Source organism: Hyperoodon ampullatus, assembly GCF_949752795.1.
Source record: "Hyperoodon ampullatus genome assembly, chromosome: 2".
NCBI classification, from domain to species: domain Eukaryota; kingdom Metazoa; phylum Chordata; class Mammalia; order Artiodactyla; family Ziphiidae; genus Hyperoodon; species Hyperoodon ampullatus.
In genome coordinates, this window is record NC_136915.1 from 53,018,437 (window position 1) to 53,043,208 (window position 24,772).

General features: G+C 37.9%; 1 protein-coding gene across 2 annotated transcripts in view; it reads left to right on the plus strand.

Moving 5' to 3' along the window:
• Positions 1–317: 317 nt before the first annotated feature.
• NFIA (nuclear factor I A) overlaps positions 318–24,772 on the plus strand; it is a gene marked incomplete at its 3' end in the record, with an annotated part of 386,636 nt that continues 362,181 nt past the window's right edge. For both annotated transcript variants that reach the window (XM_079728578.1, XM_079728577.1), the window contains exons 1-2: positions 318–368; positions 5,809–6,340. In XM_079728578.1, coding sequence (XP_079584704.1) covers positions 342–368; positions 5,809–6,340 — 559 coding nt within the window. In that variant the 5' untranslated portion in view covers positions 318–341. The remainder of the gene's footprint in view (positions 369–5,808; positions 6,341–24,772) is intronic.

Genomic DNA, 24,772 nt, shown 5'->3' on the forward strand with positions numbered 1-24,772 from the left:
GGAGGCGGGCGCGCGGGCAGCTCGCGGGCACCCGGCCGGCAGGCGCGGGAGCTGGAAAGGGTGCGCTATGCCTTTAATGCCCGCGTACAGTAGACATGTATAGTGGAGTGTAGGGAAACTCTAGGCGGGGTTAAAGTTCAGCTCATGGAGCGGCAATAGCGCTGGCTGGCTGCAGTTGAGCCGAGTTGGAAATGTGAACGCAAGAAGCAGGCTTGATTTTTTTTTCTCCCCCCTTCTCTCTCTCTCCTCCTCTCTCCCTCTTTCTCCTTTCTCACCCGCACTCACGCACACCTCCAAACCGCACACCCAGACGCACACGCACACCCCACCGCCGGGCAGTGATGTATTCTCCGCTCTGTCTCACCCAGGTAAGCAGCTGTTTGGATGCGGAGGGGCTGTGGGGGTCGGAGTGGAGGGGGCCGACCTGGGGCCGGGCCGGGGGTGCCGGGGACCCCCGCACCAGCAGGGCCCGGGACATGTGTCTCGGGGTGTGCCCGTGTCTGCGCGTGTTTCGGTGTGTGTGTGTGTGTGTGTGCGCGCGTATGCTCGTGGAGGGGGGGGTGGTGGAGAAATACAGCTTTAAGAAAGTAACTTTGTTTCCATGCGGGTGCATTCCTCTTGCACGGCCATTTGTGTGGGCACATGGCTAATGGCGCCCTCTTATTAATGCGTTAATTAATATCGGGGCGATTGACTGCGGAACGGCGGTGTTTTCGGACGCCCCGCACGTGTTTCGGCGGGGTTGCAGCCCATGACACGCTGAAATCTGGACTCAGCGTTTCTGCAGGCGCGAGGCCGGTTTCTGTAGTTAACGCGGCGCCCGGGGAGGGGGGCGCTGACGGAGCCCCCAGCACGCCCCGCACTCTCGGGGCCGCTGCACCCCTGGCTGCGGGAGAACTCGGGTCCCCGCTCCCGCTGCCCGCCCGCTGAGCCCGCGCCGCAGCAGCCTCCCCAAACTCTTACTTTTGTTTATTGTTTGTCAGCCTTTGGGGTCCGGCCGCTGGAGGGACGCGGGCCGGGGCCCCGGGCCCCCGCCGGGACAGCGCCCCTTGGGCACGGGCGGGCGGCGGCGAGCCGGTCCCGGGGCTCGGCGGAGCGGAGCTGCGTGGCCCCGCGTCCCCCCGCGCCGGCCGGGTGGAGCCTGCGTCCTCGCCGCCCGTCGCCCGCTCGCTTTCCCGAGCGAAAGTTTCGGTGCCGGGAAGAACCCACGCTGCGCGGGTCGGCGAGCGACGGAGGCCGCGAGCCGCGAGCCGCGGGCCGGGGCGCGCCGGGCGGAGTTGGGCTACCGGCCGCGAGCCTGAGCGGCGGCCGGGCCGGACGCGACTCCCCCCGCCCCGTCGCCGCCGCCGCCGCCGCCGCCGCCGCCGCCTCCCGCTGCTGCCGCGCGACTCGGGCCGCCCCGCGCACAGGACGGGGGCAAGTTTTCCCTCCGACCTAACTCGGAGCGTGGGTCTCTCTCGCCCCAGCGCCTCTCCTTTCCATGCCCTCCCTTTCCATCCCTCCCTTGTCTGCACCACCCCCAAGCAAAATATTGCTACTTCACGGCCCCAAGTTTGGTCCCTTTTGAATATATTATTTATTTTCTTTGAGTAAAAGGCGTGAAGGTAAAGTGATTTTGCGCTAAAATTTTTTTGAAGGAAAGTGTGAGCCTTCATACTGTTTTGGTACATTGCGATCTGACCATTAATCACCTAGATGAAGTTTGTATGCTTCATATAAAATGTTTATTCACCACTCCCTTCAAAAACCTGCTACCACCTCTTGCTTTCATTTAGCAGGAGATAACGGTTTAACCGGAATACTTTCTGGAAGACTAAAAAGTATCCATAGTTTCTTCTCTCTTCTCTAGTTTCTGGATTTATTTCCCACATGACATGCCTTCTTATTGCAATATCTAACAGTCATCTACCGGCTATTTGATCTCAGAAGACTCTTAAATGCATCTTCTATGTTGAAATGGTCTGTTTGGGATTTAGGCCTAGCATTAATAATGGATAGCAGTTGCTTTTAGTTATTGTAAAAGTTTTTTATTTTTCCCTAACAAACTTCCAAAGTTCCTATTTTAGTAACTCGTGGAAGCATGGAATGAAACTTTTCCAACCAGTTTTGGCAAGGTTCACAATTGCATATGGATAAGATGCAAAGTGTAAGATAATTTGAATGAGTTATGACTACAGTGAAAATGCTGAGATTCAAAGGCTGAAGTTCTAGCTGGCAAAAGTTTGCAACACGTAGAACTGGTAGATAATACCAGTGTGCTGCCCTAGTGGGGAAGGACCTTAGCAGACACATTAGCGTCTTCGCCAGTGAGCTCTCAATAGATAAATTTGTGTTTTGGGATGGTGCATACATGAGGATACCTGTGTACCTTTGCAGGCCCAGGGCATAGTCAGGTATTTAACAAAGTTGGATTCTCTTGGTTCATGAACTATTATCACATTAAGAAAGTTTTTTTTTTTAAACCTATTTGGCAGTGACATTTAGTAGGCCTTCTTCTGGAAACACCACTAAGAGAAACGCTTACTTAGTGTAACAGTTTGTAAAGAAAATGTACACTAAATAGTGAATGAGGGCCATATATTTTATGAGTTCTTCTTTTAGAAATTGATTCACAATTTATTTAACTTGCCGGAATATGTATAAAGCTTTAGAGCCAGTTTTAAAAAGAAAAACTTAGGTAGTTTATTGGTCGTTAAAGAAAGTCCAGTAAAGCGCAGTGATAAAAATTACTCTAAATGAAAGAATAAAATCCATATACGTGTGCAATTTTTAAAAACTTTATCAGGAAAATTCCAGACATCGTATTTTAATCCATGTGGACACATCTTAACCAAATCATGTACCTGGTCATAGAATGGCAACAGTAGAAATTTATAGGTGAACCTTTGAAAGAGGTAGTTCCAAAAATATCAGCATTCTGTGGTTCCGAAACTTGGCTTACTTACAAACAGATGAACGTTGAAGATGCTGATTCAAAGTCCTACCACTTTTGAAACAGGTTTTCAGGTTTGTTTTTATTGGTGGCCCATAACTTTCTCACTGAGTACATATGTAAAATATTCTTTGTTTTCTCTTGAATATTTTGAAATATTGTATAGCTTATGGCGGTATGTGCAACAACATGCTTTATAAGGGCATACTGTTTTGTTTTTAAACTAATTTATGCTGTGCCTGGGCATTTCCTGCAAGTGAATGATGTTCTTTAGTTTTGATGTTCTGGAATATTTCTAATTGTGCATTGAGAAATATAACTAGCACTTTCCTTGTGTATGTGAGTAAGAGTCATACAAAATATTGTGCACTTTTATTGGCACATTCTTAAAACCTTTGGGGAGTAATAACTTGTAAATACTTTTGATGTAAAACTGGGGACTTAGATTATTCTTAATGATTAGTTGAGATAGTTGGCCTTATTTAAGGATTTTTATGATGAGATATATGGGCAGTTGGTTGGCAGGTAAACAAAATCCTTTTGAACACGAATGCACGCAGTTCGCAGTTCTCTGAGAAGCATATTGGGAGTATCTTTGAACACTTAAATGTCACATTAGAAGGTTTATTTTAAATGTTTATCATCATTAATAAAGCTCTTTAATAAGACAAGGTTTTGACATAAATATGAATTGTTTGGAGCTAAGTTATTCTTTGCATTTTAAAATGGGGCTGAGACTTTAAAATGAAATCCTCATTTTGGTGAAAGCTCACTTTGTAGTTAAGGTAGACTCCGGGCGTTCTTTGCATAATTCCACAGAGCCTTGGTCCCTAGCATGTCTTGTGTATATAAGAAAATCAGTCAATGTGAAGGACTGTTTCAAACCCCAAATTTATGTATTTTAGAGCATTTCAAGGATGAGCTCAGAATTTAGTAATGTTTAAATGCTTTGCAGTTTGGCGTATACCTTATAGATAAACTGTGACTTGAAGAATGCTCCCCCCACCCCATTTCTCTCTTCTAAAGTACGGCAATAGGAAAGATTCTCAAACATCAGAAATTTTAAAGTGCTAATGGTGTATGGGGAAGAATAATAGAATTCTTGTATTTTTCTCTGTTTTTTTTCTCCACTTAAAGAATGCACATGTGTTGTGAAAGCTGACTTCTCTTTTGGATTCTTTTATTGAAAAAGAGCAGTTTTCAAACCTAAACTTGAAATACGGAGCCTGAAATTTGTTGAGAGAGGGAAAAAAATGTTGATTATTGAAATGATTTAGTGTGTATTATATTAATATAACCTTACTTTAAAAAAAAGTCATATGTAGTGTTTAAGTGATTGATTATAGCTTACAATATTTTAACAGGCTTGATTGTTAAAGTATTTCACCAATTTTAAGCACTCAGTTTATATTTGAATGTTTAAAAATTAATAATTGCTTTAATAGTAATAATATTTTGGACATTACAGTTACTTGTGCCTCCAAAATATATTTAGATGGATATTACAAACCAAAAAAGAATGCATTTTATATTTGTCTGTCCTACACCCTTTTAAAAAAAGTCATCAAATATCCCTTTGGTTTTCTTATCCTCATTTATTTGAAAGTAAATAATTTATCTTTTGGGGGGAGGGTTGTGCGGTGGAGAGAAGTTAAGATTAGTAAGATTAGTGTGGGGTTGGTTAATCAAAAGTTAGATGTACTCAGAAAGCTTTGTGGAGTTACTGTTTAATTTTTCTTTAATTTTATATTTCTATTTCCTAAGAAAATGTCAAGTAAAAGAATCAAGCATTTTCCATAAAACAGTAAGAAAAATTTAAATGTTTTAAATTCAATTTTATTTTCAAATTACTTGGATTTTAAGAGGCAACCATGAGGGTTTTCCGGGAGTCTCGTAAACATTGAATATACCAGGTTCCCTGTTTCCCTGTGAGAAAAAGCCTGAAATATTATTTTCAAATTTTAAATGAGTATTCTGTTTTTTCGGAATGATTATTACTGAAGGTATTTCACAATCAGATCAGTAAATTGAATGTGTTTAGTTGCAGCCGTGTTGTCACAGTGACGCATTCTGTTTACTATCTGGCTTGTATGCTTTTCTTTGTTTTTTTTTTCCTTTTTTCCCTGTTTTGTTTCATTTCTATAATATCAGCAATTATGTCTTGAACATAGATCTTTTATTTTAGTCCGATCAGTATCAAATCCATCTCTTCTTTTGTATATGGACCTGCCAAATTTTTCTAAGTTTTTGACTAAAAAAAATTGTGTGTAACTAATACTTAGAAAGGAATTAGATGTTACCAAAATGACTAAGAAACAGATCAGAGTCTACATCAGAGTCTACTTTTATAGGGGAAAGTCTTTGTTTCCATTGATCGTGGAGATGATTTTTGCTCCTAGACTTCCATAAACATTGACTGGCATCTAAATGTTTAGGATTTGCCAATCTGGCCGCCGAGCCCTGGCTGTACTACAAGTAGTGAGGTCAAGGCTGGAGCAAAATTAGATATGCCTTCCTTGAAATAGGGTTAAGATTATATGTTGTTATAAACATTTCGATAAACTTCACTTACTGTCTAAAGAATCTGGGACCTAGGCCCGACAGTAGAACCTGGTACACTTCCGTGAACATAACAAAACATTTTTTACTTTTTAACGGTTTTCTTCTTTAAGATTGTGAGACATGATACCGATGTTTTTTTTTCCCCCCTCTTGGACTTCCCATAGGGATCCCATGTATGATTTTGGTAACGTAATGCTTGAATCAAATTTCAAGTGAAAATAAGGATATATTTTTTTAAAGGTGAACACCTGAAGAAGTGCTGTTGCCTTTTGTTTTCATTATAGTTATCTTTTTGTTTTCATTCATTTCCTCAGGATGAATTTCATCCTTTCATCGAAGCACTTCTGCCCCACGTCCGAGCCTTCGCCTACACATGGTTCAACCTGCAGGCCCGAAAACGAAAATACTTCAAAAAACATGAAAAGCGTATGTCAAAAGAAGAAGAGAGAGCCGTGAAGGATGAGTTGCTAAGTGAAAAACCAGAGGTCAAGCAGAAATGGGCATCTCGACTTCTGGCCAAGTTGCGGAAAGATATCCGACCTGAGTACCGAGAGGATTTTGTTCTTACAGTCACAGGGAAAAAGCCTCCGTGTTGTGTTCTTTCCAACCCAGACCAGAAAGGCAAGATGCGAAGAATTGACTGCCTCCGCCAGGCAGATAAAGTCTGGAGGTTGGACCTTGTTATGGTGATTTTATTTAAAGGTATTCCGCTTGAAAGTACTGATGGCGAGCGCCTTGTAAAGTCCCCGCAGTGCTCTAATCCAGGGCTCTGTGTCCAGCCCCATCACATAGGGGTTTCTGTTAAGGAACTCGATTTATATTTGGCATACTTTGTGCATGCAGCAGGTAAGTGCAATGGTGAAAAGTCGGTCCACTTTCTCGCGTGTGCTTTTTTTCCTGATGACCTCTGTATGTGCTGGGCCATTCCCGAGCTCCCTACGGCAGGCCATGTCCACATGGATGGTGTGGTGTCCAAGGTAGACCAACATCGGAGTAGCCAGATCCTCCATTGTTTGAGGTTCCACCTTCATTCAGGTGGAGAAGCATAGCTTGGAGAGCATTCTCGCTAAGTTTAGTTCTTTTGTCAAGTAGTGTTATCAGAGGTGTTGGTCGTCAGTTATGGGATATGTGTAAATCACGTTTTTTGATGAGGGGTGAGAGAAGCCTCATAAAAACCCTTGTAAGAAAGAGTCTATTTTAACTGGCAAGTGATCTAGTTAAAAAGCGTTTAGTTTGGTTGTGAGGCAATATTTTTAGTTGCTTTTCTTCTGGGAGTGTTTTTATCTACTGGGGTCTCTTGAACCCCCTGCTAATTAAGAAGAGGTTGGAGGTAAGATTGCTATCAAATCGCTGATCATTTATGAAGGAAAAAGAAATCACACTAGTACAAACTTAGTAGCTTTGTATTAGGAATACTTAGTGTTGTTTACAATAGCTAAAGGAAAAAACAAACCAATTCTTTAAGTAACTGATGGAAAGATTAATCTGGAAAGTAACCAAACCTGTATAGTGCATGAGCACATTGAGAAATAGATATTGATAATTGATTTGGTGAGTTGCGTGATTTGTAATAAAATTCTTTATTGTCCCAAGGCTGTTTTCAAGGCATGCTTTACCTGTGCATATTACAGCATGTAGAGTAGCATTCAGGATAAAACTATTGAGGACTGGATAAAATAATGCATTTTTACTTTGTTCCTCTCATCTTGTTTTAGACAAAAGCCTCATTGTGTTACGTGAAAGCTCAGGTCTTGTGAAACTCGTTGACTTTTTATACGTACATATCGGTCTTGCTAGATTACCTTCATGGCAGTTACTTGAGCCAGATGGAAGAAAGAAGGTTGTGGAATCCTACCAGTAGGTTGTTTTGGGGTTCATGTATTTTTTTTCATAAAGAACAGAGAAGATGTTACCTGTAAAAGCGATACTCCATTGTTTTGCAAAACATTTTCAATTCTAAAAATATGAGCTCTTAGAAGTCATCTGATATCCTATTCTGTATTATTTTTCTCAATATATGTTTTAGAAAGAGAACTTTTGTTATCCCTCTGTCCTAACATAAGAAACTGGAGAAATTTACTTTGCAAGCATGTCACATCATCATTTGCATTCTGTTGGCAGGGGATAAATGAGTATTTTAGAGGATGTGATCTGTAAGTGTTTCAAATATTTGGGTTTTTGAAAATGTATACTTAATTATAAGAAGTGCCTGTTGCTTTAGCCAGTTCTGGGTAGCGAAAACGAAAAGGCAGCACCTTTCAGATGACCTCTAAACAGGAACAAGTGGCTTGTTAACCCTATTGTTGTTACTTTATTTTGTCCATTGAAAAAGCAGAGTTAAAATTTTTTAAAAATTTATTTGCATATATAAGTGGAGAATCTACTAGGACAAGGTGCAAAAAAAAGTTGTGGGTATTATATGCTTTGGGGGAGCACTCTCTAAAAATCTAGTGTTTCATCTCTTGGATATTTGGAGAAGTAAATAACTTACAATAAATGCTCTAACGGATCAATATAAGAAGTTGCAGGTGTCAGTGGGTGATGCCCATCATGGTAGGTGCTTCCTTACAAGGTAACATCAAAGCGAAATACCTGTTATGCATTTATTGGTGTGAGCAGCATCCCTTCTCATTTTTAGATGTGAACGTTTCCCTTAGATTCACAGAGATGCGGCCTTCCTCGCTCTCGCCGTTTCACGTTGGATTCTCTCTCGCTGTTGACAGTTTGTGCCTGTGCTGTGGCTCCAGATCCCTTGAGCCATCATAGTTGCTGGTGGTTTCAATGACCTGAAGGGTGATGTTGGTAAAATGGCAGGTAGACTGTTGCTTAGGAGAGTTAGCATCCTTATTGCTTATGAAAGATTTATTGCCAGCACTGTGGATCAGACTACCTTTCGGTTCGGTTTTCCTGCGCCTCCCAGAATCCCTCGGTCACCTGAACGGTGGCCAAGTACAGGCCATTGGCTCTCCCTGCGCAGCCGTGGTGCCTCTGTGCGCACCAGGATGGGTCTGAGGGATGCTCAAGGCCTTTTGTCTGAAAATATCTCAAATGTGATTTAAGAGATTTAGAGACCTGTTATTTGTGGAAGGGAAGCTGCCAATACAAATAGGAGGTAGATCGGTCAACTCACATACAACTGATTTGACAAGCATCTGTTATAATGCTGAAGATTTGTAAACACTAAACAATGTTTTTACCTCCTTAAAAGTTTTGAGAACTTGCCAGTATTGGCAGGAGGCAGAGACTCTGAAATGTGCTTCAAGAAACATGCCAAAACCATTGTGGCCTTTTCACCTATAGTCTTTTTTTTCCCTCTCTTTCTTTTACATGTATTTTTTTTTCTTCCAAAATGCCATTTTTCCCCCTTGATGACCACAGGAAGATCCTTTTTTTTCTTTCTAAAAATGCATATAATAATTATTGCTTCATGCCTCGGCCTCTTCTTGGGAAGGAAGTTGAAATCTTAGAACGCACATGTAAATACTGGAAGCTACTGCAGAATCAATTGTTTTTTAAAAGCGGAGGTGATTTTTCTAAGACTGATTGAGACGCTAAAATACAATACATAAACTGCATTCCTTTTTCTTCTCTAAATCCAGGGGTATTAGAACTGTGTGAATTCTGTGGCTGATAACCAGTAACAAGTGTAATGAAATCGGAGTGATTCCATAAGCCTGAGAATTTCATCTCATTAAAAGTATAAAAGAGTAAAACCATTTTATGCCTTTAATTTGGTCTCTCTTTGAGTCGTTCTTCCCATGGATCATATGACAACTTTGAGATATTATGGTATTGTGGTAAATGGTGTTCTTTGTGGGCGTGTAACAGTAAAGCTAATTTATGACCAGTCTTTACCAGATGATCTGTATCAGAATCTACAATATACCCGGCACGTGGCAAGGTCACAATTTAAGTTGTTAAGGTCATAACCTTAGCCACCAGGCATTTGACCTTTTAGATAAAGTTAACCTTTGTTCATTAGTAAGCACTCAACCGAGAACTTTCTGGAGAGTTTTTTTTTTTTTTTAACTGCTTCTGTATAACTTCTGGTAATGTAATCAGATTCTAGAAAGATTTTCAGTTGAGTTAGTTAAATTTTGTAAGAGGTTAGACTTTTTAAGGACTCATCTCTTGGATAGAGGTAGGTTGCTGTATCTAGGCCATAAAATGACTTTTTATAGTTATTACCTGCTGCGGGTAGAATGAAAGCTGAGGTAGCTGTGTGGAGATGTTTAAAAACTAAAATTAAACAAATAGAATTGTGTTTAATTCAACGAAGGCCTTTGCTAATTTTTGAATGGCATTAGGCCTCAAAGATAAATCACAATGAGCATCTTCACTTTTTGCAGATGAGGGATTTTTTAAGATTGGAAGTATTTTTAGTTACCTTAAAATTCACTCTGAAAGACTAATACATAACCAGAATTTGTCAGGTAGTTGCTGTAATTGCTAATTAGCCAGGGACGGAGCGAATTGAACTTGTCCTAATGGTAGCAGGAGTACTTGTTAGTTTCAGGGTAGAAAGTGAACCCGTTTGCACAGTAGTGTTTTAGTTTAATAGTTACAGATTGCTTCCATGGTCTCTCTTTACTACCTTTACTTAGTGTTGCTCGGCAGGAATAGTAAAGGTCCCGTCGCTTACTGAAAGAGTTGCGGTGTCTGCGAAGCCTGGTGCCTGTCCTGGAAACCTGACGGTGGTGTTACTGATGCCCACATTACCTGTACCATATTGTTCACTTAATTATGCTGTCCTGGACGCTCATTTCAAATTATTTACATTACTACTAGTTCTACTCTGATAGGCCACGTATTATTCCATTTCAGCAAAGAGAGAGAGACTCCCATTCAGGTGCGTTCTAGTTGTATTTTGGCTTCGTGATTGCCATTCCTTCATATAGTAATAGAGAAAGCCGTGATATGCAGATAGACCAGATGGTCATGTTGACAGATTGAGAATTCACTTCCTGCTGCTTCAGAGCAGGTGTAAGATTAGGAGTGTCTGTGTAGGAACGTGTGTGCGCTTCGTGTGCATGTGTGTGCACAACCAGGCTGCACACAGAGTGCTGGTTAGAGTAGGGGGAATGATTTCTTTTTTAAAAAAGCTGGTACCTTAAATACAGTGTAACTATCTGTGTAAGGTTATCAGTGCATACAGAATAATAATTGTAAAAAAATTTAAATTGATAATGTTAGATTGTTATAGTTTATAATTTTATGCCAAATTAATTATGATAATTTTTAAAGTTTTAGGTAACTTACCATGTTAGTTTGTGGCAGGATTGTATATCTGAAATATATTCAATGTATTCTATTAACAGGGGTTTGTGTGTATGTGTGTTTACACTCAAATCTTAAGACTATACATTATTGAATTAAACTTCTTCACTACCTTAATAAACTCCTTAGTAGAAAGTTGTGTAGTTAGTTTCTGTGGTTTATAATAATAAACCCTATTTGGAAGAAAAAAGGGGTAAGATTAATATACAGCGATATTTAATGAAGACAGTAAGTACCACCCTATCTCAAACTCTAACCTTAAACTAAAGGTGGATTTTGTGGCTGATTGATCTACTGTAACTTATTGGTATATGCACACAGTTACAGAAAATGTCATTTATCTTTCTATTTATCTTTTAATTCTTTAAGGGAGATAGCACAATCAACAAACTTGAGATTAAATATGGCTTTTATATCCTTGAGTATTTTCTGCATAACTTGAAGATTGTAACAATATCCTCTATTTAGAACGTATCTAGAATGTAGTGAGGAAGATGGAAGTTGAAGGGTAGAGAGTGTAGAGGTATAGGGAGAAAGGGTGTTCTTGAGTAGAAGGGAGGTCAGCTCATTTATGGCTCAGAGGTTTGAGTGTTGGTAAGAAATTTCCCAATGCTGCTGGCTTGGATTTGCCTTGTCTGCTTTTCCACCCAGTGATGGATAGCATTAATTTGAACCTATTTAGGGCTAGTGTGGGAGAAACCACAGCCTTTGTTGTGGTCACTGCTATACACAGTAGGACTGGTTGTTTTACTTGGTTAAGGCCTCAAGCTGCTTCCAGAGGATGCAGAACAGCCTGTCGGTTTTTTAAAACTTGCACAGAAGCAGCAACAATTCTAATTGCTCACAAATGTTAATATAGATTATTGAAAACAATTTTGAGGTTAGAATAGAAGAAAAAACATAAAATACAGATTGCATTCATTGAATGTGCTAAACACCAGTTTGTTGTCATTTCAGCAATTATTTCCCCATGGTCGTTTAGAGGTTAGATCTTGCTTTTAAATATATTATAAATTGTAAATCCTTGGAAGGTGATGTCAGGGGAAGGAAGAAGTCAGGTGGAGGAGGAAGAGAATGAATAAACTGGCATGCTTTGTTAAGAGAAACATAAAACCGTGAACTTAATTGAAAATGGAGATGCTCTAAAAAGTGTTTTGGTTTAAGTAATGACTGTAAAAGGATCCCAAGCAGCAAGATATCTAGTGGAGAATTTTATAATCCATCTCACCATCATTTTTTTGCATAGTATGCTTCAGACTAAGAGACCTACTGGGGGCTTTGGAGTTTCTATTCAGATTGTTAGAAAAGTTTTGCAAAAATTCTTTGTAGCATTTAGGGGTCTAGTTAGGGACACTGTGGCATGCATAAACTTGGAAAAGGGGCTATTGAGATATTCATTATTATTACCATTTTGCTTTTTAAGGGGTAACCTACAGTGTTGTCAACATTTTAGCTGTCTCCCACCAAGGCAACTGTAAGATAGAAATGATTGCTCCAAACTTTGGTGTCCCTGAACTTATCAGAATTCTCTACCTGCTGCTAAGATAGAAATGGCTTTTTCCCTAGGCATTTCCTAAAATATTAGAAAACAGTGCTTCATGTTTTGCTATGATAATTCCACAGGGTGAAAGTATATTTTATCTAATGGAATTAGTCTTCTTATTAATACTTTAGTGAAATAAACATGGCTTATGAGCCAAAGGAGTAAGTCCACAAATGACAAATTGCTGCTACTTTGTAGCAGAGGATATTTTTGCCTTTCTGTTTGTAAGAGACACTAAATGAGATAAGATTGAGAGAAATAAGTTCATTTGTGTTATGTATTTTGGCGAGCGTTGTTCTGTGATATATTGCTAATCTCAATCTCAGAAATGATCAGGATGATCATAATAACTGGAGTTTGAAGTGGAATAGCTTTAATGTTTTTTGAGAACTTTAAACTATTTGTCTTAAACTCTTTGTCTTCATGTCTTACACATATTTTCCTAGTGGTAAATTTTGGACCTAAATCGATTGAGAGTAGAGAGAAGGAGATGGATAGAAGAAAGGAAGGAAGGCAGGCAGGCAGCCAGACAAATAACTTTTATTGAGTGTCTATTTTGCAGCAAGTACAGTCCTAAGTTTTGCCATACGTTGTAGCTTTCTTTTATTTTTTTCTTTAACTTCACAGGAGTATTGTAAATAAGTAATGCACTGTCCATTTGGACAGGTGAAAATCACCAATCTCAGAGGTGCCAGGGGATTTGTGCAGAGCAAGATTAAACCCAGGCCTCCTGATTCCATATCCTATGCTTTTAAAAACAAAATTCAGACCCATTCTATATCCCTCTTTATATCCTGTTGTCTGGCGTTGGATGTCACTTAAATGGTATCACACACCCACCTTGAGTCAAAGGGGAAATAAAAAGTCAAAATCCAAACCTTTCCCACGGAGATATTTTACTGTGGAGTTTGGTTTTAGCCGCAGAATGAAGCCACACTTGGTTAGAAGAGGGAGAAATGGTCTCATGCTTGTTACTGTTGGGGTCAAAAATCTGGAATGACTTGTTCTTTCTTGTTTTTAGAATGTAGAAGTTTAGTGAATAGAAGCATTATAACACAGGTTTAAGAATTTTTTTTTTTGTAAGATGAAGTTAGATGAATTGGTTCTAGATGCTTTGGTAAGCCATTGAGAATTAAAGCAAGCATTATTTTAAAAATCAGAATTGCATGTAATATTTTACTAGGTAAATTTTTATGCATTTTAAAATATGCATAAGAAATATGTATTTCTAATGTCCTTTGATGATTAGATTTAAAAGTTTTAAATTTACTTTGTTTCCAAAAGTTCCCGTGATTATGGCTGTGTGTAATTATTTAAAAGAAAGCAAAAATGGAATTTTATTGTTAAAAAATTGTTTTTTAACTTAAAAGACAAAGGAAGAAAATTGAAAATAGGGAAAAGTTTCATTTTAATGCCCTTAAATGACTGACTGATTTATTGATGGATTTATTTAATGCCCTTATTTTCACTTCTTTAAACTTCGGCAAGATTAGTTCTTAATGACTTCAGTGCAGAAGTTCAAAGCCTCACTCAACATGAATTTTATAATTGTAAATAGAAAAAAAGATTATAATTATAACATACTACCTCTATTCATTTTATGTATGAGTTCTTCTAGTGTTTATTTTTTTAAAAAGCTGCTGAACTGAACTTATATTGAATAAAATAGAAATGTGACTTTCTTTTTAAGTTTCTTTTTTTTAGAAATGCTAATAAATCTAAAAGTTAGGGTGTGGAGTGTCAGTCACCCCAGAAAGGGAAAACTGAGGTGTGTGATAAAAGTGATTAAATTGGAAACAAAAGAGGATTGCAATAAAAAAAAATAGGACTCACACCCCATTGTCCTCTCCATCAGGTTCCATACTGCCTACCTTTGATGTCTCTGGTGAGTGTTTCTGGTGGTCCCAATAGCTTATGAGTTTCCAAACAGAAACAATTTTCAGAGCATATATATTGATGTAAATATTTTAATGGCTATTTTTGAAATATCCTATGGGTTATAAAAGCCAGATGAAATAAAAGTAGCAATAAAACATATTTTAAAAATGAATAAGATTTAACAACTTGTATGTATGTCTGTGTAGCATCTGCCATTGTCAGGCTGTTGTCTTTGTTGCTATGGTTTGGGTGATTTTATTTCCTTTTGTAATTTTGCCAGCCCGTGATTGGCTAATGCAACATGTTCACACTGTTGGGGAAGATGTATCTGTGGTGAGTCATATAGCTTTATCCGAGGGGTAATTTTTGGTAGGGAAAGGTATTTGTCAGTGGATAATAGGAACTGTGGTGCTGTATCAATTTTAATTGGATTTTTAAAATTAGGGACATATTAATATGGGAAACTCAGAACTGTCTCTTCTGTGTTATTTGCCTTCCTCTTTCCTCTTCCCCTATTGGAAGCGTTTAGAATTCTATGTATTTTAATTTTAAAGGGATTAGTTATTTAAGTTTCAGGTCCCACATAAAGTGAATATTGTATGTACGGGATCCCATCATTGTCACTTTCAAATATTCCATTGCCTTTCAAAGGAGCTGACATTACAAGTCCTTAGGTTGACAAATTCTCATCAACTTTTGTGAAAATTTTGGCTGCAGAAGGAGTAAAGTCAAAAGAGGGCCATAGACAGATGGATTTCAGTGTTAAGATGACATCAAGCCCTTCTTGTGGCATTTTTAAACATTCCAAATGAATGAGGAATGGAGATGCTTACAGAGCTTACTGTAGAATAAGTAATTAAGATACTGTGCATCTGCATGTAAACCTTCATAGTATACTATTCAGCAGAGCTGTATGGGCTCAGATATAATAGATTAACAATGAAAATCGTAAACATGTTTTATACTGAGTATAATTCATAAATAATATTAGATATAAAAAGTGTTGATGGAAAACAGTGTATACCTGAGAATATATTTTTAGCATTAAGTAATTGGAAGTTAAAGATAAGTTGGTTTACAAACACTTAAGATGAAGTAAGGATTCTGGATAAGAATTCGGCAAAAGCTTGTCTGCATCTCTGTAGGACTGTGGCATGATTTTTGCATGGGTGTCTTTTATATAAAAATTACTGAGTTACTAAAGTTTCTGATTGATTCATTTAGTTGGCTTTTTCTCCCCTTCTTTTAAATGGTGGAGGTTCTCTTTGGGAGAGTAGTTTCAAGTAACTTCTGAGAATGAGGTCTTTGTAACTTGATGCTGTTCAACAGCATAACTATTGTTGTATGTTCCTGTCAGGGAAAGATAGTCATTGCAATACTTTTATTGTATGGCCTCTTAATATGTGACAAGGACTTTTATTAAGAATTCTTTTTTCTTTTAAATGTACTTTTAGAAGTCCCTTACCCTCCTGACCCAATCAGGGATTACAGTGGTTTTTAAGAAGATTCAAATGAATTTTTATTATTTTCTTGGCTCATTTACTGTACAGACAAAAGTCTTATTTTTTTTTTTTTAAAGGCTCTGGAATCATGTATTTGAGATTTTCTGTAAAATAAAGTAGGAATAGAAATTAACAGAAAAGTGCCGTCTCATTGGGCCCAGGATGTATACAGTTCTTGGAGAATGAGAATATTGCAGCCTGAAATTTTAGGGTTGAAGAACTAATTGTTCTGAAGATATTTGCCCCTCATCTCAGAAAAGACGGCAAACATGCGAAATGGATAAATGTAATCCTTTGTACTTTTACCACCTACATTTTTAAACTACAATGACTGTGATTTCTCCAGAAAGGTCAGAGGTTTCAGACAGAAAGCTTTGTGATTCTTCAAAGAGAGACATTTTCAATTTCGCTATCTAATGACTGATTATGCATAGCTTTTAACTTTATTTGCAGTTGAGCCTCAGAGGTGATGGGATGGGGGTGATGCTGAGTAAGTGAGGCCGGGTCATGAGACAGCGGAACTGGAGGGAGACAGCTAGATTGGAGAGGAACGTAGATGCACATTTAGGGATTTGCATGTTTGGCCCTTTATTACTGACACCTTTTAAAAAGTGAGAACAGAGCAGCTGCAACAGTACGTTTTGCTTTGTGCTAGAGCATTCTGTGACAGACTCTTAAATACTTTGGGCACTTGAAGGAGTTTACATAGCTGGGTGCCATTTTTTAGGATTGGCTTTGTTGGTTTTCTGAATTGTGGATATGGGTTTCTTTGGTTTTATGTGGGTTTCTTTGTTTCTGTTTTGTTTTCCTTTTGGACTTCTCCAAGTTTTGGAGAATTTTTCATGTTGGGTGGTAGGGGCGATTGGAGCTGGTAGATGGCTTTTGTTGTGGTTTACTCCTGTTATTCAGGAAACAGAGGTTCAGAGAGTGCTCGTAGCTCGCTCAAGGTCACGCCAATGGTAGTGGCAGAGCCAGGATGAAAGCCAAATCTGTCAGACCCCAGACTAGTCTTGTTAACCTCCATGATATTTAAGTTGGTTCTTATACATTATTTTATTAGCTCTTCCTATAAACCTTACCTTTTTGGTAGGAGAGCTTTTATAATTGCCTTTATGCTGCTGAGAAACAGAGAGGCTGAGTAATGTGTCTGTGGTACATGGTTAGTAAGTGGTTAGGGCTGGTAAGTAGGTCTGACCCTTTTATGGCCTGTTTTTCTCTCCCAAGTGTTTCCCAGTATATCATACTCCCTAAGCTCTGCCTTGGAATTTATGGATGGGGCTAAAACTGTTCTCTGGGAGTACATTATAGTGCTGAAAGCCATTGTTTTCTCTAAAGTTCAAAAAGTGGTGAGCAGCTAGACCTTGTCCTGGTTTGTTAATAGATTCAGAATTTTATACCTTGAAGGAAACTTAGAGGAAACCTTCATTTTGCCGGTGAAGAAACTGAGTCTGTGCATCCCAGGAGCTCTGGAGATAGAAAATTCTTGTATAAGTTGAGGAGCAGTTGTGGCCTGTTGTTGTCATTTGCATCAAGGTGGATGCTCTTGGGTTGGTGTTGACATAGAAGATGTATTTTGGTTGCCTTTATTGACAGTTTCCACCATGTCCTTGGCAACTCAGTTCAGCAAACGTGTTTTGAGCGCTCACTACCTGTTAGACACTGTGTTAGGTGCCCAAAATACACAACTGAAGAAAATACTGGGAGATGCGTTGTTGCTATCTTAGATGAATTTTCCTCAGAAGCTAAGATTTTAAGGCTTTCAATGTCTTAAAATTAGGATTCTCCCAACTAATAGCCCATTAGAAGTTTTAGACATTTGCAGAACCGGTTGTTGATACTGCCTTTTTCCTGTACAATTGGTGTACATTGAGGAATTGTATCATTTGGTGATATTACTACTAAGTGTTAACTTTTTGGTTGTCTTATGTCAGAAATATCTATGTAAATGGAAAGAAAACCTAAGCAGACACAGAACAGGGTACAGGTGGTTTCTATTATTTAATAGTTCACCATAGCACGTCTTCTCTAGAGAAAGCTGGTGCACAAAAAAAAAGTTCTACTTTTTTTTTTAAGGACATCCTTTGAGTAATGCTGAGGTATAAAACAGTTATAGGCAAACTAAACAGCAGGAGAATGAGGGAGTAGCAAACAGAAAGGAAGGGAAGGCCTTGAGAGCAAGCTATGGTGATTTCATTTGGCAGTTGGTAGTTCCTAAAACACAGCCAAGTCCCAGTAGCATAACCACTTAAATTCTCTATTTTGCTCCATCTCCGAAGAAAGGTAGCAATCTTGAGACTTTGACGTGGAAGTGGATTTTAAGTTGTCCGAGTTCTCAAGCTGCTCTGCTTTTCTTTCTCTTGTGAGAAGAAAACAGATAATGTATTAAGGGGTCCTCTGTGTACAAGTGTGTGTTAGTGTGGTAATGGGGCAGCTGTGAGGGTCCTTTGGGAAAGTGTGTACAGATGGTGATAGAAAGGAGAAGAACTACTGCATGTCTGATAAGTGAAATACAAACAGCGACAGCACCAACAGCAATCTGGTGGTCCCAAATATTGGAAATTTTTTGTTCTCTGTTATATCTGCTTGTTGTTTAATCTGAAAGTGAAATCTGTTTCTGCAACCATTAATATATGTGCTTTTCTTTGTATAGAGTGCAGAACAAATGATTTGTTCTGTAATTATTTTCAAAAGGCAGAAAATTTGTGTGTAACATTGAGAGTGGCATGGGATTGTCATAGAAACTCGTTCTGAACGCTGTAAATAAAAATGGTTGGGGATTAGTCACAGTGACATGGGGGACATCATGGAACACAAGACATTTTTCTTTGTTTGACAGTATGAGGAGTGAGGCAAACTTCATAGGGTTCATGGGATACTAGCAGTTCATTTCTTCCAGGGAAAACCCAGTTGACTTCAGATTAAGTAAACCACTTGGATACAAATATCAGAATTTACCTGATGAGTTTTACAATATCTGATGTTTCCTTTACTTTAGGAATGTCTTATTTCCAAATAATGAAAGTTTAACCAGTTTGAAAATCTCTCTGTTTTTACTACTAATCTTTAGAATCACCCTGTCTCTTTCCTCCTTCCTTGACCACACTTTACCCACTTGTAATCCTGCATGGTATTTTTACACATCTGGCCTTAATTCTGTTTTCTTTGGTCTTCCATTTTTTTTCATGAAATATGAATAAAACTGAACACATTAATGATAAACCACTTTCATTAATGTTATATATTTTTAATTATATATATTCAGGTAGAATTATGAGTCTATAATTATGAGTCAATATAACACCGTTTTCTGTTTTTTAATTGGTTACTTAGAGGGAAATTGTCTGAGGGGATACTCATTGTCTAAGTCCAACATCTGGAAAAAGGATTGCCCATCTTTAAATTTGGAATGAATCCCCAATCGCAGATTCCCACCAGGGTGATGTTTCAATAAACTCTGATGTCTTAGCCTTAGACTCTTGAACTTTTGGAGGTAGGGGCTGAACTCTAAGAAGGGATTTCAGGACTTAAGGAACTTCCTATTATGGGGTGACTTGTGCTTCTGACAAGGCTCCTTTCACAATGCTGTGCGTTATTGAAGGGTCTTATTTGTTATCAAGATAATAAATGCAATGTTTAAATAAGGGCAAGGTGTATGAGACAAATGTGGGATAATTAACACGAGTAAATTACCTTTCTGGATTGAGTGAACCAGTGGACATAACTAACCTTGAAACTGGAGAGAGCACATGCAAAGACATAAATGAGAATTTTGGTGCATGGAACATATAGGGGCAACCTGTCTCCTTGCCAAGTCTCTACCCACACACACACACACCATATATATATGGTGTGTGTGTGGGGGGGTGTGTGTGTATGTATATATATATGTGTATATATACATACATATATATATATATGTATAAATTAATGGAGAATCTGGGTTGAACAAAACCAAAAAATGTGAGAAGCTTATAACGTGAATTTTAAAACTAGGTAACACATAATACAGTGTTTAGGTGTTCACTTCAGGACTGAATTTAAGCCTAAATTTTTTTGGTCAGAATAATTTTCCCTTTTCACTCTATCATGTTAACTGATTCTGATTTTTCACCAAAATCCAAAGCTTCATGTTAACCTAAAAGTTATGACATGTGAATAATTATAATTCTGAAAATAAAGCTTTGGTGATGCTGGACATTTATATAAAATTATATAGGCTATTTCTGTTTCCATCTGAGATCCTGGTCTTGACTTTTATCCAGACTGTTTACCTAGAAAAGATGATTTGGGGGTGATAGAGTAATATAGTCATTGCTCCAGCTTATGTGTGAGGAAATCCATCTTTATACCAATAGCCATTTATCAAGTACCTACTATGTGCTAGCTACCCTGCTAGGAGGGGAAAGAAAAGATTTTAATCTCATGCTGTTGAATTTGTGAAGAGCACAAGCTTGATTAAAAAGGAAACCCTCGGGCCTCCCTGGTGGCGCAGTGGTTGAGAGTCCCCCTGCTGATGCAGGGGATACGGGTTCGTGCCCCGGTCTGGGAGGATCCCATATGCCACGGAGCGGCTGGGCCCGTGAGCCATGGCCGCTGAGCCTGTGCGTCCGGAGCCTGTGCTCCGCAGCGGGAGAGGCCACAACAGTGAGAGGCCCGCGTACCGCAAAAAAAAAAAAAAAAGGAAACCCTCTCCTCAGGATGGACACACATTTCGTTTTGAATCACATACTGTCCTGCTCTGCAGGGAAAGTGTCTGTCAATCATAGCCTTATCTCTAGTGAGCATTTGCAGGTTTGTTTGTCTGTCCTCGCTAAATAGGATAGATTTCGGCATGGTTACTTATCCTAAGTTGGGAGAGGCCAAGGGCAGTAGTGGTAGAAAAGGTAAAGATCAGAATTAAGGAGCTGGGTCCAGTTATATGTGATGAACTCATATGTTTCCCCCTCCTATCCAATGCTTCACTCTCATTAAAGCTGTTACACCAATTTCATTAGCTCCAAAATGCACCAGCATATGTAAATCTTCTTTGTTTAATTGGAGACCTATTGATTGTAGGTAACATAAGCCTCTCTAAGGGAAACAGAACCCAACTGAAGATAAGAGTTTCTTCCCTCAACACATACAGCATTCACGATTTTATTTCTCTAGGCATGTTCATTATCAAAACCATTCCACTGCAGACTTTCCCAGAAAGTGTTTCTGCCTGGCCCTGTTTTCATATCTAAAAGCTCCTACTTGTTTCAGCAAAGGATAATGGGAGGATTTTGACAGAATATACATTTCTTTCTTTTTTTTTTAACCAAAACTTTAATAATAAGGAAAAAGAAAAACTTATAAAATCATATGAAAATAATTTGCTTTAAGGAGACCGAGAATAAGTCTTCTTTTGTGTTTTCATAGACTGCTAAAGGGGACCGAATTCTGGCTGTCTTCTTTGGTGAGCAATCACCAGCAATATTCCAGTGGGGGATGGAAACTAGAATGTAATTTTTCCCCTTACAGTCTAATTGGATCTCAGAGTTGCAGAGAGGATAGTGTACCAGCCCACACTTTGCAAAGTGATATAAAGTATGGGATTTTCCCAGTGCGCTTCATATGATTGGGGCATCTTATAAATGTTTAAACTAATGAGAAAACTGGCATTTACTTATATATGTTCCTGCAATTCCACTTTATTCCTGAAGTGTAAGATTCAGATCAAGGTCAATGTAGGGCTTATAGGGAGGTAAGAATCTTGGGAAGGAGAAATATCTGTTCGATGTTGTATTCATACAGTAACTCAAAAATTATCTTTAAATGACAAAAAAATAAGGTGTTGGAGAGGTAAATATATCTACTTTTCCTTCCTTAAAATTATACTAAAATTATGTTTAATATTAAGCACTTGAATTAAGAAGTGCTCTAAGTTTTCTATTCCTTAGAGTATTATTGATCTCTAAAGGAGATAATTAATTAGTGAAATTACAGCATCTTGGAAAAAATTGGTTATTTTCTAATTTCATAAGGTAGCTGATGCTATATAGCAATGCCTTCCTGGCCTTTCTTGTAGCGTTCATCTTTTTCCCGTGTGGCTGCTTGAACACCTCTCAGGCGGTGAGGAGTATATGTTTAGATGGCATAGAGTAGAGATATCTTGACTGGTAGTGAGTAACTTTATATCAGCCACTATAATTCTTATCAGTGAAATTCTAACTCATTTAATTATTACTTAATTCTCTGATTATTTTTTTGTATCTGAGAGAAGATGATCGCCTTCATTCTGGGAAAGTATGGATGGACAGATGTTGCTATTGCAATTTCTTAATTCACTACACCTGGAAAGGCGTTTTGAGGTAGAACACCTTTTTAAAGAATAGTATGTCTGTGTACCTACAAAATGGTTGTGGTGAAATTCTGACTGGGCTTGTGATGAAATAGGGAACCCTCCAGTTCAGTTCAGTTCATCTTTGAGTTCTGCATGCCACTCATGTTCGGTCAGGTTTCTAAAAAATTTCTTTTGGAGAGTATTTATAGAAACTCAGATCTATAACCAGGTATTGAATGTTATCATTGGAAGGAGGCTTTGTACTCATCTATCATTTCCTCTCTGCCAAGCCACAAAAATCCCACCTTGTTGATTTCTTCTTATATATATGATATATGACGTGTATATGTGTGTGTGTGTGTGTGTGTGTGTGAGAGAGAGAGAGAGAGAGAGAGAGAGAGAGAGAGAGAGAGAGAGGGAGAGGGAGAGGGAGAGGGAGAGAGACAAAGACACTGCCTAGCTATTTACAGCAAACCTGTATCATCATCCTTTCTTAGCCCCTTCCCTTCCCAGGAATAGAAATTTCTTTGAAACCAGGCATAATCAGGAAATGAAATAGAATGCTAAAAGACTGAATGATGCATTTTAAGTTGAACAGAAATGTGGATTATCTGCTGTTCGGATTTGTCCATACTGGAGTTAACCTCCTATATCACTGTGTCCTCCCCTTTAGCATGGGAAGTGGAAATTACATTTAAAATACAAATTATTCACACCAGTCAAGTAAAAAGGAATGAAGATTTTTTTTCTAATTTGATTATTCATATATTTTCTTGGAGGAAGAAGCATTATTAAAATAATTCAAAATAGAAGTTCAAATCTATTTCTTTTAAATCTTTTCAAACCTGTTGCTGAAAGGTTCTAGGATATTGTGAAAAAGTTTTGTTTTAATAAACATTACTGGTTTGATTTCTTATTGATTTTCACTTTATTTTTCAGTGTGAGAATATATGTAATTTATGACACATAATAATGAAGACCTATGTACCTACCACCCGACCCAAGAAAGAGTACATTACCAATACCTTGTATTTACTTCCATGTTCTCTAAAAATATCACACTGAAATTCCCCCCATTATCATGAGGATTGTGTTTATCAATCCCCTTCAATAATAGAAATTTTTTATCACATATGTGTACTAAATATATGTTCAGTTTTGCGTGTTATTAAATTTTATAAAAGTTGTGTATATATATATATATACACATATATATATATGTGTATATATATATATATGTACATACATACATATGTGCTTCTGGAAATTGCATTTTCACTCAACATCATGTTTCTAATATAACTACATGTACAGTTGACCCTTGAATAACATGAGTTGAACTACTCCAGGTCCACTTATATGCAGATTTTTTAAAATAAATAAGTACTACAGTACTACAGGATCCAAGGTTGGTTGAATCCAAGCATGTGGAACTGTGGACATGGAGGGCTGACTGTAAAGTTTTACGCAGATTTTCAGCTGTATGGAGGTCAGTGCCCCTACCCCCGTGTTGTTCAAAGATTAACTGTACTGGAATTTCTTCATTTCTTCTTATATAACATGCCATTGTGTAATGGATCGATGTGGTGTTTTCAGTTTCTTATTATTAGCAAGTTTTATGAACAGTAGCATGTCTTCTGGACCATGTGTGTAAGAGTTTCTTTAGGGTATACGTCTAAAAGTAGGATTGTTGAATCATAGGGCATGTAAATGTTACATTTTTAAAAAAGACAATGTTATTTTATTAAATAGTTGTACCTATATACACTCTCACTAATAGTAGCAGTGTACAAAAGATTCTGTTGATGTACATCCTCTCCAACATTTGGCATTGTCGAATTTTTATTTTTTGCCATTCTAGTGGCTATAAAATGATACCTCATTGTGGTCTTAATTTTCATTTCTAATTTGTTTGCTAGTGAGATTAAGTATCTTTTTGTATATCTGTGAGCCACTATCTTTTCTTTTCTGTGAAATAAATGCTCATTCCTTTTACTCATTTTTTCTATTTTGTGGCTTATCTTTTTCGTTTGTAGGAGTTCTTCATATATTCTCAATTCTCTTCCTTGTGTTATCTGTTTACAAATATCTTTTCATAGTTTGTAGCTTGTCTTGTTTTCTTTAAGGTATCTTTGATGAACAGAAATTCTTAATTTTAATATAAATTTTATTAACACTTTATTTTACAGTTAGTGCTTTTGTGTCTTGTTTAAGATCTTCTTTACTCTGAGTTTAGAAATACATGGTATTTCTTATACATCTTTAAATATTCATCTCACATTTAAGGTTGTATTCCATTTGGAATTTATTTTTGTGTATGGCATGAGGTAGGGATCCAATTTCATTTTTTTTCTATGAATAATAGTTTTCACTATATTGTTTATTCAATAGTTTCTCTATTCTCAAGTGATCTTCAGTGCCATCTCTGTCATTTATTAAGTTTTCATATTTGTGTGGTCCTGTTTCTAGACTCTGTTCTATTCCAGTGATCAGTTTGTCTACTCTGTGTCAAAAGCATGTTGTTTCAGTTGCTGAGCCCTTATACTTAGCTTTGATATCTGGTAAGGCAAATCCTTTATGCTTTATTTTAAGGAGTGTTTTTAGTTATTCTTGACCAGTCACTGTTTCATATATATTTTGGAATCATCTTGTCAAGTTTCATGAAAAGTCCTGTTGGGATTTTGTTTAGAAATGTATTGAATTTACAGATGAATTTGAGGGGAATTGGCATCTTTTTACTGTCAAATCTTACTACATCTATGAACATGGTATGT